Source organism: Anastrepha obliqua, chromosome 5 (genome assembly GCF_027943255.1).
Source record: "Anastrepha obliqua isolate idAnaObli1 chromosome 5, idAnaObli1_1.0, whole genome shotgun sequence".
NCBI lineage: Eukaryota > Metazoa > Arthropoda > Insecta > Diptera > Tephritidae > Anastrepha > Anastrepha obliqua.
The window spans coordinates 50,980,363-50,998,405 of record NC_072896.1 but is presented as its reverse complement, the minus strand read 5'-3'; the positions used below and the strand labels follow the sequence as shown (position 1 = coordinate 50,998,405).

The 18,043-nt window shown below is 38.7% G+C and overlaps 1 protein-coding gene across 3 annotated transcripts; it reads right to left on the bottom strand.

Moving 5' to 3' along the window:
• Nucleotides 1–6,618: 6,618 nt before the first annotated feature.
• Nucleotides 6,619–17,747, bottom strand: LOC129247266 (RNA-binding protein 39). 3 transcript variants are annotated; one of them, XM_054886319.1, is made up of 6 exons: nucleotides 17,617–17,747; nucleotides 17,433–17,553; nucleotides 9,824–9,963; nucleotides 9,325–9,753; nucleotides 8,328–8,877; nucleotides 6,619–7,592 (listed from the first exon to the last, which is right to left on the bottom strand). In XM_054886319.1, exons 2-6 carry the CDS (start codon nucleotides 17,484–17,486, stop codon nucleotides 6,960–6,962), a joined length of 1,806 nt encoding a protein of 601 aa, XP_054742294.1. In that variant the 5' UTR covers nucleotides 17,487–17,553; nucleotides 17,617–17,747; the 3' UTR covers nucleotides 6,619–6,959. The 3 variants fall into 3 exon arrangements, with proteins under 3 accessions (XP_054742294.1, XP_054742293.1, XP_054742295.1); XM_054886318.1 differs by having other exon boundaries at nucleotides 17,433–17,737; XM_054886320.1 differs by having other exon boundaries at nucleotides 8,328–8,874; nucleotides 17,433–17,737.
• Between the last annotated feature and the right edge of the window lie 296 nt (nucleotides 17,748–18,043).

Here is an 18,043-nt window from a genome sequence, read left to right as displayed (position 1 = left end):
GAAATCATTGGAGTACTGCAGACCTAGTTGCTACAGGGGAGTCCTACAGTTGCTAAGGGGGTCCTTTCTTTAATGTACACGACCTAGAAGCTCGAATTTAAAGTGTTACAACTGCGATAAGACCGGACATATGGCACGCAATTGCAGTATACCCCACAGTTAACCGAAGACGAATTCAGGTGGAACAAAGCGAAGCGACAATTGCGTTCCCGATACACATCAGCCGTTAAACTAAAACGAACAGCTCTATGGGGTGGGAACTGGGTCGAAAGTAAAATTTTTGCTTACCGTTTTCTTCGATTGCAGGAGCGTTGTGCATCATGAGTTCTTGCCACAGGGTAAAACGATCAATAAGGAATATTACCTGCATGTTATGCGCAATTTGCGCGAAGAAATCTGCCAGAAACGTCAGGATTTGTAGAAGAACAAAAATTGGCTCTTGATCACTATAACGCCCCTGCTCACACATCGTTGCTTGTGCGCAACTTTTTGGCCAAAAACAACACACTAATGATGCCACAGTCACCGTATTCCCCAGATCTGGCTCCCTGTGATTATTTCTTGGTCCCGAAACTGAAGAGGCCCATGGCAGGACGACGCTACGGTATGATTGACGAGATAAAGACGGCATCGAAGGAGGAACTGAATAAGATAAAAAAAAATGATTTTTTGAAGTGCTCCAAAGATTGGAAAAAACGTTGGCACAAGTGCATAATATCTCATGGGGATTACTTTGAAGGGGACAAAATAGATATTAATGAATAAATAAATAATTTTTGAAAAAACACAGAATTCGCGATACTTTTTGAACACACCTCGCATATATTTTTAGCAGATTGTTACCAACAGAATATCAAGCAAGCAATAGAGTTGTAAATGGCGGTAATTATTACATGGCTCAGCCAGATCCTTAATCATATTATTCATATATACTTAGTCCTGACATAAATTTGTTACAAGTTCGTTAGAGATATGAAAGTATAAAACTTTTTTAAATGAAGTTCTTCTTCATCTTAATTGGCCCGATAACTGCTTAAGCAATTATGGCCGAGTTTAATAAAGCGCAAAAGTCGTTTCTTTCTCGTGCTAACGTGCCCCAGTTGGACACACCAAGTAAAGCCAAGGCCTTCTCTACCTGATCTTTTGAACGCAGAGGAAGATGAAAGCCCCTCACCAGCTGGTACCGCATCGAATACTTTCAGAGCCGGAGTGTTTGTATCCATTCGGACGACATTACCCAGCCTGCGTAGCCGTTGGATCTTTATTCGCTGCACTATGTCGATGTCGTCGTAAAGCCCATACAGCTCATGGTTCCATGGTCTGCGATATTCGCCGTGGCACGTGGGTGCCGATACGCGAGTGCGCCGACTGTTTGTTTGAATCAGGAGGTACTTCGTTTTGTCCTCGTTCACCACCAAACCCATTCGCTTTACCTCTTTATCCAGTTTGGAGAAGGCAGAACTAACACCGCGGTTCTTAAAGCCGATGATGTCAATATGATCGGCATACGTCAACAGTTGTACGCTCTTATAAAATATTGTGGCTGAGCGATTAAGTTATGCGGCTCGCACGATCCTCTCCAACATCAGGTTAAAGAAGTTACTCGACAGCGAATCACCCTGTCTAAAACTTCTTTTGGTATCAAACGGCTCGAAGACGTCCTTCCCGATTTTGATGGCGCTGCTGGTGTTGAGCAACGTCGCTTTGCAGAGCTGTATTAGTTTTGCGGGGATACCAAATTCATCTGAAGTTAGTTTTATTTAACATACAAATATTAAAAACAAATTTTAAATTTTCATTCGAATTGATCACCATTTGTTTTTACACAAGCCTTCAAACGATTAGGCCATTCAGCTATTGCACTATCCACGGTTTCCATGGATATCGACGTCACTGCTCGAATCCAAGATTGTCTGAGAGTTTCCAAATTTCTGTTAGGTCTTCGACAGACCATGTTCTCAAATTCTGGACTTCCAGACGGGTAATCTTCTGTGGCTATGACTCCAGGAATATTGTTTTTTCGCCACTGCTGGGTGGTTTTTGCCTTGTAGGCTGGAGCGGAATATTGCTGGAAGATTCATCGCTCTCCATTGGAGAGAGTACTGTCAACTGCTTCACTGTCTTTTACGACATCCTCCTGGTACATTTTTGCCCCAATTTTGATCATTTTTTGGCAAAAATGAAGAGATATAACGCCTTCACAAGACACTTAAAACCAAACCATTACGAAGGCTGGATGGTGGCCATGCTGAACCCTGGGAACAAAATTTTTTGCGTCTTTAGAAGTTTTAGCATCGATTTTGTCGTTTTGCTTATTAAAAACTTCTTCAACAGTGAAAATTTTCTCATCAACGAAGAAGTTACTTGCATCTGTCGGATCTAATTTTTTTCAAGCGCCTTGTCAAAATATAACCAGCGACGGAAGGCTTTCATATGGAGATCATCTGTAATTAGTCTTGACATGGATATGGTCTATACATTCATTTCCCTGGAAATGATTTTCTGCTTTCTAAGGGATTTCTGCGAATTTTTTCTCAAACGGCTTTTATAGCTGCACTGGTTCGAACCACGCGACAACGGCCACTTCTTTTTTTGTCTGTCACTTCAGACGTTTGGGAAAAACGATCGATCGTGTGGTAAGCAAACATTCTCAAAATATAATATTAAGTTTTTTTCAGCAATTCGTAAATCTCACTTACACTTTTACCCTTTGTAATGCAATCACTGCAATGCGATCTCCCTCAGCTCCCCACTCCATTGTTAGCAAGCGAAATTTGCCACGAAACTGAGTATATTTTATGAGTAGAAAATCCATACAAACAAAAGCAAAAGTAAAGGATTTTTTTCTGCGAATTTGTTCGATCGCCGCATGCATGGTGGAATTTTTCACAGAATTTATGGCAAGACTATGTATATATCGCATATACATATGTATATATGGTAATATTGCTGTCATAAAAACAATCATAAGCCGTGAGTAAAAAAAGGAATTTTATATGAAAAATATATCAAATTTAATTCGTGTCATACTACGAATTTTGTGTCATCAGGCAGGTTTTGCAATTCACTTCCGATTGAGTTATACGCGATCGGCAGAAAATTTCAATGAAATTTATTTGGAAGTCAATTATAGAGCCTGCCGGAATAAAACAGAAATATATGCACCAATGAAAAACACTACCATTACGACGTTCCCATGGCAGCCGGTTGTACGTTTCCGGAATGACTCGGGGTTTTCTCGACCAAGGGCTGCCGCGCCAGTAAACTAGCCCTATCTAGTGTCCCGTATCCCACCCCCAATCTCTCGTCACAGGAGCAATCCCTTGCAGCACATTTGTCCCGAATACTTCTCTTCACTGGCGTCGAACCCAACCCTGGACCAGAGGTATTTTACTGCTGCATATGACACAAACGGCTCCACCCGAACTCCACCTCAGTTAGGTGCAATAAGTGCAGCGGGTGATGCTTTCTTTAGACTTGTTCAGTGCCGGCACTTCAAACTGCCGCCACCAACAACACCTGAACGGTAAGGAGCCCTCATGCACAACACAACTCCCACAACGACACACAACCCTCCTGCTCGTGAGTGGAAACGTGACTTCGTTGCCCCCTGCTGCAGAGCTCTGCACCCGCAACCGCTCCCTGCGGCGCGGCCGTCCGTCAACGTCAGGCCACAACAACTCTTGCGAAACGCACAGCAGGACCAACGCAGACAATACCACGCGTCCCTCACCCCCCGAGTTACGATCTCACTCCCGAGGAGTTTTAAACTCTTACAACTGAACTGCAACGGACTTACGAGTAAGATTTTCGAGATACTCGACTTTATGAGCCAACATGGTATCAAGATAGCTGCGGTCCAAGACACAAAACTGCACGCTAGTTCCCCCTGATCACCAGGGACGGCTTCAATGTGCACAGAAAGGATCGCGAGCGAGACCACGGTGGGGGCGTAGCGTTCATAGTCCACCATACAGTGCAGTATCGTCTTATCGATGAAGGCATCGACCGCAGGGACAGCTCCTTAGAATGTCAAGGGATAGCTGTCCGGTTAGGCGATGCCGAGCTCGAAATTTATAATATTTACATACCCCCTGTCACCTGCTGCCCGGTAGGATATCACCCTGATATTGGTGCCCTCATCAGGGGTGAAAACCGATTGGTAGTAGGTGACTTTAATGGGCATCACGATCTTTGGCATTCAAGCCTGCCAAATGATGGTAGGGGACAGCTATTGGCAGAGCGGGTAGACGTCTCGACATTCAGCACTGTAAACGACGACGCCCACACCAGGGTAGTGGGCAATTGCTGCAGCCGACATCAAAATTGTTAGCGCAGGTCTGATAAATAGCATAACCTGGCGACCTATGCTATCGCTTGCATCAGACCACTTGCCCATTATCATCTCGATCGAAAAATCTGTCGACTTTGTTTCCGCGGATCCCCGGTCATACATCAACTTTAACAAAGCTGATTGGACCAGATTCGCGGAATTTACTGAGGACATCTTCGCAGCCCTACCCACTCCCACCGATGTGCGCGCAGGTGAACGCGCATTCCGCAAGGCGATCACAGTTGCCGCTGCTCGCTTCATTCCCGCTGGAAGGATCCGGGACATACGTCCCAATTTCCCAGCTGAAGCAGCTGTTCTGGCGAACGAGCGTGATCGCCTACACCAGGCCAACTCAGGGGATCCTTGGATAAAGGATCTCAATTCCGAGATACGGCAACTGGTAACTCAATACAAGCGGAACAAATGGGAAGAGTATTTGAAGTCCTGTAACTTCACCTCTGGTATGAGCAAGCACTGGTGCACCGTAAGGTCCCTGTTGAACCCGACGAAGCACAATGCCAAGGCGGATATGCGCGCGCTATTTTAGCCGGCAATATATTCTGCATCCTCCGGCCGACAGATCCAAACGTAGTGCCACCAGACGGCTGCACAAACTGACATACAACAGTGCACCACTTGCTTTCTCCAGCGATGAGGTTCAGGCGGCCATCAAACACATGAAACCATCCAAAGCCATTGGCTCTGACGGAGTCAACGTGCTGATGTTGAAAAAGCTGGGTCCATTGGGAGTAGAATATCTCACCAAGGTCTTCAACCTGTCTATGGCCACTCTCATCATTCCTGATAAGTGGAAGCCTGGGAAACCCGCCAACCAAGGGGAGTCTTATCGCCCGATAACTCTCCTTTCCCCAGTAGTGAAGACTCTTGAGACCCTTCTACTCCCACTCTTTACGAAACACCTGACCTCAGCCTCACACCAGCATGGCTTCCGAAGAGTGCATAGCACCACCACGGCACTCACCGTCATTAACACCCAGGTAAACCGCGGCCTCAACCAAAACCGCCCCTGCGAGAGGACTGTCCTAGTAGCGTTGGATCTAAAAAAGGCTTTCGACACAGTCAGCCTATTAGATGACATTTTACAGTTGACACTCCCGCCAGGGCTGAAGAGGTGGACCGCGAACTTCCTGAGTGGTCGTCATGCGTCGGTGATATTTCGAGACCAAACATCTAAACAGAGGAAAATAAAGCAAGGCGTACCGCAGGGTGGTGTCCTTTCACCCTCGCTTTTCAATTTCTATATCTCCAAACTCCCCCAGCCACCAGAGGGAGTCTCCCTGGTCTCATACGTCGACGACTGCACGATAATGGCGCAGGGCAATGACATTGATGGCCTATGCTCCAAGGTAAACGACTACCTCGCCAGCCTTTCTCGCTTCTTCACTTCGAGGAATTTACAACTCTCCCCCACTAAATCCACGGCGACCCTTTTCACTACCTGGACAAAGGAGGTCAAGCTACAACACAAGTTGAAAGTCGATGATACACAAATTCCGACGGTTAACAACCCCAAAATATTGGGAGTCGCCTTTGACAGCTTGCTCTCCTTCTCAGCGCATACAACCGCTATTGCAACTAAAGTACAGAATCGTCGACTTTTAAAGCAATAGGCCGACCGCTTCTAAACTATGCTCGAGCCTGAGCCACCTCCCAGGCACATCAGGAGGCATCTCCTCAACTACGCGGACGAGATCTCAGACAAAACCAACAGACAGCTACTGGATCGGACAGTGTACAGACAGGCCATAAACGACATTCATCGGAAAACTCTCACCACCTTCTTAAGCTCCCGACTCCCGAATGCCGTTATCGGAGTCCAACCACCAGCAATCGCAGACGAAGACCTCCGACTTCCCCGAGAGTCCCGCGTAACCTTGGCACAATTACGTTCTGGATATTGTAGCAGGTTAAACTCCTACTTATCCAGACACTCATCCGCACGACACTAACCACCTTTTCACATGCCCCATTAAATCCACTCATCTAACAGCTAGTTTCCTGAGCCTACCGTTAGATGAGCTAGATGAAGACGGCCGGTGATTACGCTACACTGACAGGGCAAAGGTACTGCTACAACAACTACCATTACGACCACTGTTTGAAAACAAATACAAATATTTTATTTCAGAACTATACAAATGTATAATGTACATAGTATATAATTTTCTTTCATAAGGAAAATTTGCGACCTGCTGCTATTCATCAGCATGAAGATGTTTTTGACTTACATTTTTTAGTTGTTCCATTAATGCCTTAAATCAAACTAAATTTTATACGTGTTTTATTCATTGCAATGTGTTCAAATATGATTATGATATTTTTACAGTATCAAACTTCAAAGTTTTACTAAAATACAAATAAGCAAAAAAATTAGAACGATTAGATTATAACTAGGCAGATGTTGAATCAAGTCCCATGCAATAAATCTGCTACGGGTGCTGTCTCTATAAAAACGATGCAATCTGAAAGTAGATCGAAGATCTCTTCTACGCCTAGGAGAGCAGGAATGCATGGTAAACATAATGTGAATATCCCAAACGACCAATTTATAAAATTTGAAAGCTAATCATAGCATATACTTATTGGGTAAGCATCGATATCCTTTTTATTCGCCAGTCTTCCGCTTCGCTAGTAAATTAACCGCTGTTATCGCGTCCGGAAAGAGAGAGTGATAATTGAGTAATGGTACGTAGGCTGCTGTAATGACACGACCAGCAAACCAGCGCCCGTGAAGAGCATTCACTGCTAGCACAGCTGTGGTAATGCTTGGACACTTCACATATACATTGCCCGTTGGTGACGCTTTGTCAACAAATATATGAAGTACTCCTCCATGCTTGGAACATTCATCAATGACATCATCACGTATTTCGCTGTCCCATGCAGGATTAGTTTCAGTGCGCGGATCAAACATATTGGACAACATGAAGCATTGCGTAGCTATGGCCGGTGTCTGCGCTTGAGTCTGAACTGGTGCAGGCTGTGGCGCGGTCGCTAATAATGCGTTTGCAGCAGCTTGCGGTACAGCCAAACCGGCGCCCTCTGCTAGCTTAAACATTAGTTGTAATCTGCCAGTGGCGCCCAGATCTATGCCACTTCGATCCATTTCATCTGTATCCAAAGACGATGTGTTCATATCTAAACGTTCAGTCACATTTCCGACCTTCATTGGTCGGCCAGCCAATTCAAATCCGTTTAACTGCTCCAAAGCCTTCTTGGCGTCATCGGCATTGTGATACTGAAATTGTGAAGAATTAAAAAAAAAAAACAAATATAAATAAATCGGTGCCATAAAGGATTATTTCACTATTAGTAATAATAAGATAAAAAAGTATTATTGTTTATTAATTATGCAAAACAGATTTGATCACGCAGTTCTAGCTGTGAACGTCATCAGCTGCCCTTATAATGCTCCTATAAATAAAACGATATTAGTTTCGTCTTAATAGGTCTATTGGTTCTATATACTTATACTATTTTTTTATATGTAGATTTTTGAGAGGTCTCTTAATGGATTAAAAAAGAAAATAAAACCGCGTGGCCGACTACCGAACTGCAACTAGAGAGCGAAGTTGACAAGGCGATCATCCGAATAAGACGGATAAAAAATTTAATATATCGTATATGAACCTTTTTCAAGTTTCATCCATATTTTAGTATCAGTCGGGGTAAGACTTATACATACTTCAATGCGTTTTGCCCAATAGTTAATTTTAAACTTAGTTTCTTGACAGTCATATCTAAATTTCTTACTCGTCGTAAGCCAATCTAATTTAAATTTTTTTTACAATGAAGTGTTCATTACAAAATAATATCCGTAGCATTGCATTTTTTGTTGTAAACCGAAGAACGGCGTAGGTCATAAAACTTTGTTCTAATGACAAACAAATCCCATTCTTACATTCAATATTTCGTTATGCTTAAAAAAGTTTCATAGTTAAGGTTAGATATAATATAGACAATAAAATTTTACCGTAATAAATCCGTAGCCCTTGGAACGACCAGTCTCTGTATCCATAATTAGTTGGATTGTGTCTATTTTTCCGAATGGTTCGAATATACCTCTAAGCATATCCTCAGTGATATTAAAGTGCAGCGAACCAACATACAGCCGCATGGGGCCCGTATGATTTTTGGGAGTAAATGTAGGTACCGCATTTGCAATACGGTTTTTCTCAGCCTGAGTATGTTGTACAGAAATTGGAATGCCCAGTAGTCTTTGTCCTGACAAGCCCAGTGCAAGTGCAACAGATTCTGGGTCTTTGAATTCAATGTATGCTATTCCCTTGAAGCGTTTGGTTTTATTGCAGGTTATTAAACGAACATCTCGTACTTTGCCAACACTTGAGAAAAATTCTTCCAAGTCACGCGCACGTATGCGCTGGGACAATTGCATACAAAATACGGTACGTGCATCACGTTCCTCTGGGCTGAGATCGGCGCGTGGGGATCGATCACCAAGACCGTTGGGCGGTGTTCTGCCACGACGGAAAGGTCGGGGAGAGTTACTACGCCGTTTGCTACTGAAAACATGTTATGTTAATTATTAAAAAAATATATACATATAAAATAAAACAAACAAAAAATTAAATTAAAACAATAAAAATAAATATATGTATTTACACATCTAAGCATTGTGAGTAAATTGAAAGATTTATATCTAAATTTGGCAATCTTTAGGTATTTTTCCAAATCTATTTTGACTCCTTCAAAGTAATTCCATTGTCCAAACACTTATTAAACCCAATTTCTCAAACGGACTTCAATTCATACAGTCAACAATATACTCATATAACACCCGGATAATATGAGTGATATTGACAAAAAATATATGTAAATTTGTCAGAATCAATATACCCGCGGAGTTAAATTTTATCACCTTTCAATTTCATCACAAACACAATATTTTTTAGTGTAAAATTATCATTATTAATAATGTAAATTAATGAGCAAGTGCAACTAAGCTTTACCTTCTTTCTCTTGACCCAAAGCCCGGGCGTTCACCTCTAAATTCTTTCACGGGGCTGAGTTTTCTATCTTTTGAGCGACGGTCTCGGATAGGTGATCGACTGCGCCGCCGCTCTGAGCGTGGTCTACTGCCGCGTCTTTCTCTCGAATGGCGATCACGTTCTCGTGACCGACTGCTTCGCCGTTTGTCTTTAGATCGACTACGACGCTTTTCAGTCTCGCGGTCGCGGTCACGTTCACGTTCACGATCTTGTGATCCATAACGTCGTTCACGTTCACCATTACGTTCTCGGTCACGAACACGATCTTTATCACGAATACGATCCCGGTCCCTAGAGTAACGACTGTCATCTTTATCACGATGACGTTCACGATCCTTAGACTTTAGCGCTTTGCGATCATCTGTAGCTCGTGGCGAACCAGAACGGCTTCTAAAAATTTAAGTACAAAATCGGTTAGTATAATATAAAATTATAATTGCTAATATCATTAACAACCAACCTCGAATAATGTTTCCGACCGTTTAAATAGGCTGATGATGAAGACTTGATCCCGCCTTTGCTAGTTCCACTATCCTCACGGTCGTTGTATGGTGACTTTCGGCTGCTGGTAGATTGGTCATAATCTCCCCGGCTTGCATTCTATTTTACATATATTTATAGGAGAAGGAAGTGTGGTAGGACGCAATTGACGTGCAAGTTGCGGTTGCCGTCAATCGAATTTGGTTCGTTAAAAATTTGATGTTGAGCGAATGAGAGAAAGCAAATCAAAGGAATTAGTTAGTTCTTTTTTCTGTAAAAACAAAAATAAGTTTTTTTTAATTGCAGCAATGGGCTAAATTTGATGGCTAGTTTCCCACCATTCAATCGTCCATTGCTTCAGTCATTACATTTTTATCTTTATGTATTGTATATGATTTTTTAGTTCATTTGTTATGAATGCTGTTTTTTTTTTTTAATTTTATTTTATTGATGTTGCATCTTTCTATTGCAATATACACACTTTTGTTTATTTGCTTGCTTCAGAATATTCAGTGGAACCTTCGCTCGGCAGCGAAATATCTCACAAACATATTCTCATGCAATTTGCTCAAGCATTCGTTTTCGATTCGAAAAGTTGAAGTGGTATTTTATTGTCATTTTTTGGGGTGAAGTAGGTAGGTGGTAGATAATGTGAATTGGTTTTGCCCTTCAAAATCCTGTTTGTTTAAGACAAGTGCTGCCACACAGACGCAAATTTGTACGAGATTATCTGAAATTTAGTTCACGTTCAGTTCATTTTATATTTTAAAACGTTTCAAATGTTTTTTAAGATATAATTATGTATGTATTTAAAGATTTAGCACAAATAGAAAATTTAGTTTTTTTTTTGCTTTACATACAAAATGCATCGATACAAAGTTTCTTAGTACAAAATTATACTTTTTTTAGACGAAATATTTTTTCTGGCGCATTCAAACTTACCAAATGGTCTCCGGCTTTAATCGTTAGAATGACCAAAACAATCACTAGCAACAAATTGAGCTTTTACGATTTCTGCAAAGACATTTCACCCTTGAGAATTATTTCATGTTTTTTCGAGTTATGAATGTGTCTTTTTTTATTTTTGTATCTTTTCAAAAAGGATTATCCTGAGTGGTTGATGAGGAAACATATAGATGCAAGCAACCACATCAATTTTTAATGTGCCAGCAAAAAATAAAAATTTAGAAAAAAAGACTTGTAGCACTAAAATGTGCTCCCCCCATATTTATGAGTGACTAGATTTGTGCATTCATATTTCCATTTAGTGAATGGAAAACATGAATACATGAATTACATTTATGAAGCAGTGAAAAAAAAGTTATTTTTTTTTTATCATCTTATCCTATATGAATGATATTACTCATTGTGACTTAAAAATAAATTTTTCATTTTTTCATTAATTATTTCATTATATGAATATTATTTACATGTAAAATGCTTTAGGTAAGCTGTGATATTATATAAGAGAAAATTTGTTGGAAGTCTATTTGGAAGCTAAATAATAATAAATTATTCTGAGCCCGACACAAAACAAAGCTAAAATTAAAGAAATTCTCCTAGACTTGCAGACCTCTTGCACGGTGCACGAAATGCAAAGTCTTGTATCACGTGCTAAAGCACAACAAAATGTAAATGAAAAATATTTGCAATATCAGTAAAATATGGCATGGAACAGCGAAATCCGTGCATATTTGCATATTTTCAGGCTGAGAATTGTAGCATGTCAAATACGACCCCCGCCAGTTGTTTGTTGTTATTCTGTGGCGTGCAATGAGAGTACTTTGAACATTCGCATATTTCAATATAGATTTTTTGTATTTCATGTTATTGTAAAATCGTGCTAAACAAAGGGAAATCCCTATTATTTTATAGGCCTATTCTGCATGAAATCGGTATTTAGTAATTATATTCACGAAATTCGTGCTTTTATTTGCAAATATTACATTTCATTTTAATGAAATTGGCTTGGGGTAATTTAGTTGAGACAGATTTATTTTGTCGGCTGCCGACGAGTGACAGCCAAAAGTAAGCTATACTAACAACAACAACCCAATCAACCGCCCGTGCCAGATAGATTGTGAATCTGTACTCCGCTTTTCTAGATCATTGCATTGCTATCAAGCGATTTATAGATTATTTTTGAATGAAGAAAGTCGCAGTTTATTTTTTCTACTACTTTTTCAAAACTCAATACTCACATAGAAAGCTATCCACTTTCAATGGATTACAATTAATTTTATCCATATTTTAACTTTTTTTAATTAATGCAATGATTTGCATTGGCTGTGTTGGAAAATCATTCTATTTTCTTTTCTCTTTTTCGGTTACAATCGATAATCAGAAATCAGCAAGCAGTCAATTTTCTTCATTCAAAAATAATCGAAAATTACTTAATCTACAAAAATGGAACATAGATCCGTAATCTAGGATAGAGCTACTTGTAGCTCTGAACACACTTTATAAACGAAAAGAAGGGTATTTCAAAGTCCACTTGATATTTGACATAAGATAATAATTAAGATATTAATCAATTCGTGCAAATCATATCCCATCGTGTAAGTCTCAAAGCCTCTCCGGTAAAGTCCGACCTTTTTTGCCGAAACCGCACAACTTTTGTGACCAAAAAATACTAACACTAAAAAATTGCTTATATGTGTATGCCACGAGGCCTACCCACGGTTGAGTGAATATAGAACCTTCCGCATAATGCGGATCGTTACTCGGTTCTTAGTGAAATAGTTAATTGTTGTGGCGTAATTTTGGAGTTTTGTTTACATTTGCACAAACAACGCCTGCCCACGTAACGTTCGAGTTAATATCCTGCCAATTTATAATAATAAATAACTCTCAAATTGTCAGGCCAATCCAGCTAATAAAGAAGTAAATAATAAGTATGTGGCAAGTGAGAAGTATTCATATAAAAGCATTTTTAAAGAAATTTAAACGAACTGATCTGTGAAAAGAGAGCCCCACATTGCAATATGCCGAGGCGAACGCGAGTTTTTTAGAATCTACCACAACGTACCAGGTAGTTCAATAAATTTTACGATTCGACAAGGAAAATACAATTTTATGGCTTGATATACACTTTATTATTCAGAATAGTCTCCCTGGACATCAATACATTTGGTTCAACGAGAAACCAATTTATGGAATCCGGAAGGGCTGCAAAATACACTTCCACAGCTTTTATGACCTCATCATTTGATAAAAAACGTTTTCCACGTATATATTTTTTTAGGTCTGGAAACAGCTGAACGTCACTAAGGACCAAATCTGGTGAATACGGTGTATGCACCAACAATTCGAACTGTAATTCATAGATTTTAGCCATTGTCAAAATGCTTGTTGTTGTTGTAGCAGTACCTTTGTCCTGTCAGTGTAACGTAAACACCGGCCGTCTTCGTCTAGCTCATCTAATGGTAGATCCAGAAAACTAGCTGTTCCGACGGGTTGGGTCCAGAGGGAGAGGGGTGTTAGATGAGTGGGTTTAAAGGGGCATGTGAAAAGGTGGTTAGTTTCGCGCGGGGTGCCTTCACATGCTGGACATATGTTGTCGGGGCAGCCGGTTCTACGTTACCGGAATGACCTCGGTTTTTTCCCGACCAAGGGCTGCCGCCCCCGTAAACTAGCCCTGTCAAGTGTACCGTATCCCTTGTCAAAATGTTCTTGTGATAAAGTGCTTTGTCCTGATAGAAAATAATTTGTTCTTATGCAAACTGGGTATTTTTTTACGTACGCTCTAAAAGGTTACAATAATATTTAGAATTAATTTTTTTTTTTTCCACTTTCCAAAATTTCTTTCACATCCCAAAAAACTGATTATAAGACCTTTTGGGCTAATTACCTGACACGATTTCTTTTCGGAGCCGAATAACCAGGTTCACACCACTCTTTAGCCTCTTGTTTTGATTTAGTGTTATGGTGATAGACCCAAGTCTCATCCATAGTGATGAATCGATGCTAAAAATCCACCTTATCATTTCCAAAACGCTCTAAATGTTCCTGAGAAACTAGCATTCCAATGTGTTTTTGTTCCATTGTTAGCGAATGCGGCACCCAACCGCACACAGCATTCTGAAACCCAAAACTTTAGTCCAAATATTGCTTACACTACCCAGTGAGATTCCTAGGGCTTCTACTAAATGTCTTTCAGTCACTCGACAATTTTCCCATACGAAATCCTGTATTTTTTTCTACGATTTCTAGTACTGTTGCTGTTTATGGAATTCTTTGACATAGATCGCTTTCAACGCTTGTACGACCACGTTTAAATGCAGCAACCCATTTTTCTACTGTACTAATTGATGAGTAAAAGTCCTTATACATTTTCAACATTCGCTCATAAATTTTCTTTGCCTTTAAACCTTCAATCCATGCACGATACTTGATTTCCCCCCCTCTCTTATCGAACCACAAAACTTACTGAACAGCCTAGTAGAATAGATAAGTGAAACAAAAAATTGATATTAACTTAAAAATTGTATTAATATGTCATGAGGCGAACAGTTTTTTTAGTATAGTATGGTATGAAGAATCGGTATACAGTAATGAACACGTGTTGCAAGGTATTTCTGTCTCAAATTATTTCGATAGTACTTCAATTCACTTTTAAAAAATAAATATAAATAAAATATTTGCATGCAGTATATTCCTCCTATGCTGAAAATATTTTTTATAATAATTGAGGCAGTGTTACTTTTTTTAAATAACGTTCTAAGCGAAAATCGAACAGCAAGAAAAATATGAATTCGATTTGAAAAGGAAATCCGTTATTTTTTACAAAGTACTGAACAAAGTGAATAATGTAAACAAACTTAAATCGCTGACCGAACTTCGTAGGGCGAAGCTATGCCGTCGGGATATTTCGTCGCAACATTTCACGCAGTTAAACAGTACCAATATGAAAATCGCATCAAAAGCGAAGAGATCAACACCCAATTTTTTTGATTAATTTAAGTTATCAAAGTTTGAGATATTATGTTTATAATAAGCAATGCAGTTCTGCAAGTCAGGCAACGTATGTGTGGAAGATTTGTTTACATTGTTCACTGAGACTGGCGATATCGAGCCAGCTTGTTTCCCAAAAATTAATCATATAAACATCACCGAAACGTGGTTCCAACAAGATGGCGCAACTTGCCATACAACGCCTTTAAAAATCGATTTATTGTAATACTCAAGCAACCATTGACGCCATTATTGGAAAAAGTTGTCAAAAATTGGACTGCTCAAACTGACCATGTATTGCATATGCTGGATATCATGTTCAAAAAACAAAAGCCATGAAATTATCTACCAGATTATAATAAAAAAATTCAATTCGACAATATTTCTGTATTGTATTATCATTTAAAGCACTTATTAAAAAAACACCCTATACTATAAGTCTTTCAAATTTTACGTTCATGAATTTTATGTCGAATTTACGTTCGTGCAAATTTGGTTTTGGCAATCTAATGAAGCATTTACAGTTTAGACCACAATCAAGGGAGAATTTTCAAAAAAATTGGGGATATATGAGTAATAAGAGTTTCTGTATGACTGGTAACGATTTTTTGGGTAAATTTTTCTGTTGATGAAGGGATAATTAGTTAACCTCTAATATCAGATTTTGACACTGCAAAGCTAATACATTCATACATACATACATGTAAATCTCACAACTTCCCATAATAATAAAAAAAAGAATATGCTATGAGTTTTCAGCAATACAAGAAAAAAGTGCGTCGGGTAGGATTCTATCCGAACTGTGTGCAAAAACAAGTCCAACGAAATTGTCTCAAAATTTTTTACGACAGTGATAGGTATGTATGTATAACACAATATGTTTACTATATTTTTTAATCGTAAAATGTGCACTACAGGATGCGACTTAGTCCCATTGTTTTTTTAACCCTCTTAAATTTGAACACCTCTGTCAAAATAATAGGAGTGTAAAAATTAAATTTCTTACAATTTTTTTATAAAGATGGACCATACAACTGCACACCAATTTTTTTTTTTTTAATTCTGAATAAAATCGACTTTGATTTCTTTCAAATTTGACACAAAGTTTGAAACTTTTATTCATATGGATTCAGTTTTTGGATGAAGGGTTCATATAAAAAATTAGTTAAAATTAAGTAAAAAACTAACTGTCAAAACTTCCAAGTATGTCACACTCCTTTCATTTTATTATATGGGTGCTCGACTACCATTTAATAGTGCCGGAGTGTTCAAGCTCAAAACACTAAAAAATAGAAAGTTTTTTCTAATAGTGGTTGCCCCTAGGCAGGGGCAGGTGTATTTCAGCCATGAAACGGCTGCTAAAAACATGCCATCTGCCGTTCGGAGGCGACATAAAATTGTAAGTCCTTCCATTTTTGAAAAACGTCAAGATGCACGCCACAAATGGGAGGAACTCGGTCAAACATCCAACAAAGAGTGCCAGAGCCAATTTTTATTATTATTTTGAACACAGGTGTACGGAATAAAAAAGAGCTCGTTACCGAAAGAAAATGTCTATATGAAAAGCGCGTTAAAATAGATTTTATTAAGGAATTCCTGGAAATTGGAATGGCAGCACCTGATACACTGAGTTCACTATCCTATATGCTTAAAATATAAATTTTAAAATCAAGAAAATTTTAATTTCAAAAAACTTTAATGTTCAATCTTCTAAAAAAATTATTTATTTTAATTTCAAATGTAGAAAATAAGATTACGGCGACTTTCTGATGTTATTTTACGCGCAATTTACCTTGCCAATCTACATATAGCATATCCATTAATATTATTTTAATTACTATAATATAATTATTGTTAGTCAAATTAAAGTGTTGAGCCTGTAGATGTGCAATAGCATTCACAAAAATTGCGCACATTATATATACATAGATTCAGATATATCTATTTTAAAAACGGAAACAATATCTCTCCTGCATTGTAGTTATGAGGCAACGTAAAAGAGTCATAAAAAAGAGCTACGCCATGTTCTTTACTATGTGCGTTCAGATTGAAAAATATACATTTCTTATCGAAGATTTGCTGCCCGCTCCCTATGTACCCTGCCTAAAACCAAGAAATTCTAATGTTTTCCTTTCTTGTTCCTTGTTTAATATATTTTCCTTTCAAAAGATGTTTTTAAAACAATTTTAATAAACACGAATCCCCGTTCGTCACTAATTCACCTGCACTAGTACTTTTTCCTCAGTGTTTGTATCATACATTTTTAAGAATCCTCAAATGTGAAAATTCGGTTGATATCACGTTAGTAGAACATGCGAACTTGTCCATACATTTTCATGTACAAATAAGTGCATATATGGAATAATTGGACCTTGTGAATCAATGTAGATGTTTTAAGTTACTCTTCGTAGAATGTTAATTGACGTGTACGCACTTTAAGAAAATACAACGTTATTTAATATGGCACAGCAACGCAAATCAATGCATAGAAGAATCTTACCCGAAAACTTTTAATATTTAATATACATGTTTATGGAAATTTTTTCTGGAAACCACTTTTTACATTCTTGGCATGATTGATATATTAGTTTTTCAAACGCAATTGGGATCTATACTGCTTTGCTATATAAACTTACATGTTTCATGTATGGGGCCTCCAGCATAGCTTCCACATCGAAATCCTCGGCCATGTTGTTTGCTAAGGTGCCTGATTCTCAGTTCTTCCTTTTAATCACGGATATGAAAACTTCTCAATTCCTATTTCGTAAAAAAGGAATTTTATTTCTGTTGTTTATGTTTGATGTAATTCTATATTTATACAGAATACTTCTTGCTAGCCTTAAACCGTAAATAAAGTATAAACTTTACTGCGAACAAACGAAAAAGCATGGAAATTTCTGTTTTTCTTATCGAGAGACGAAGTTGAACGAATAATATACGACGCAAAGCAATACGAGTCTCGACAGTATCGATAAATTACCTAATGTGTTTATAATAAACTGTAAGAAAATAATAAAAAAAACTCGCAGCGCAACTCTTATATGAGAGTCACACGAGCGATATTCAAACAATTTGTGTTCCGTTGCTAATCGAATTGCCTGTTCCTTACTTTGTATGTGGCAATTCCAATTATTTCTGAGAACTCGTATGTGGCAGCAATTTAAAAATCATTGTGTAAAAATAGCTCCTATTGGAATCTAATTTTGATCCGTTTGAAAAGCTTTAAATGAAACTGTAGTTAAACAGG

Bases quoted from the DNA above. Each gene is read 5' to 3' on its own strand.
- LOC129247266 (XM_054886319.1), bottom strand. From the start codon at position 17,486: ATGGCCGAGGATTTCGATGTGGAAGCTATGCTGGAGGCCCCATACATG. The intron at 9,964-17,432 runs GTAAGTTTATAT...TATGTAAAATAG, and splicing joins AGGCCCCATACATGAAACAT to AATGCAAGCCGGGGAGATTA. The intron at 9,754-9,823 runs GTTGGTTGTTAA...TTAAATTTTTAG, and splicing joins GGTCGGAAACATTATTCGAG to AAGCCGTTCTGGTTCGCCAC.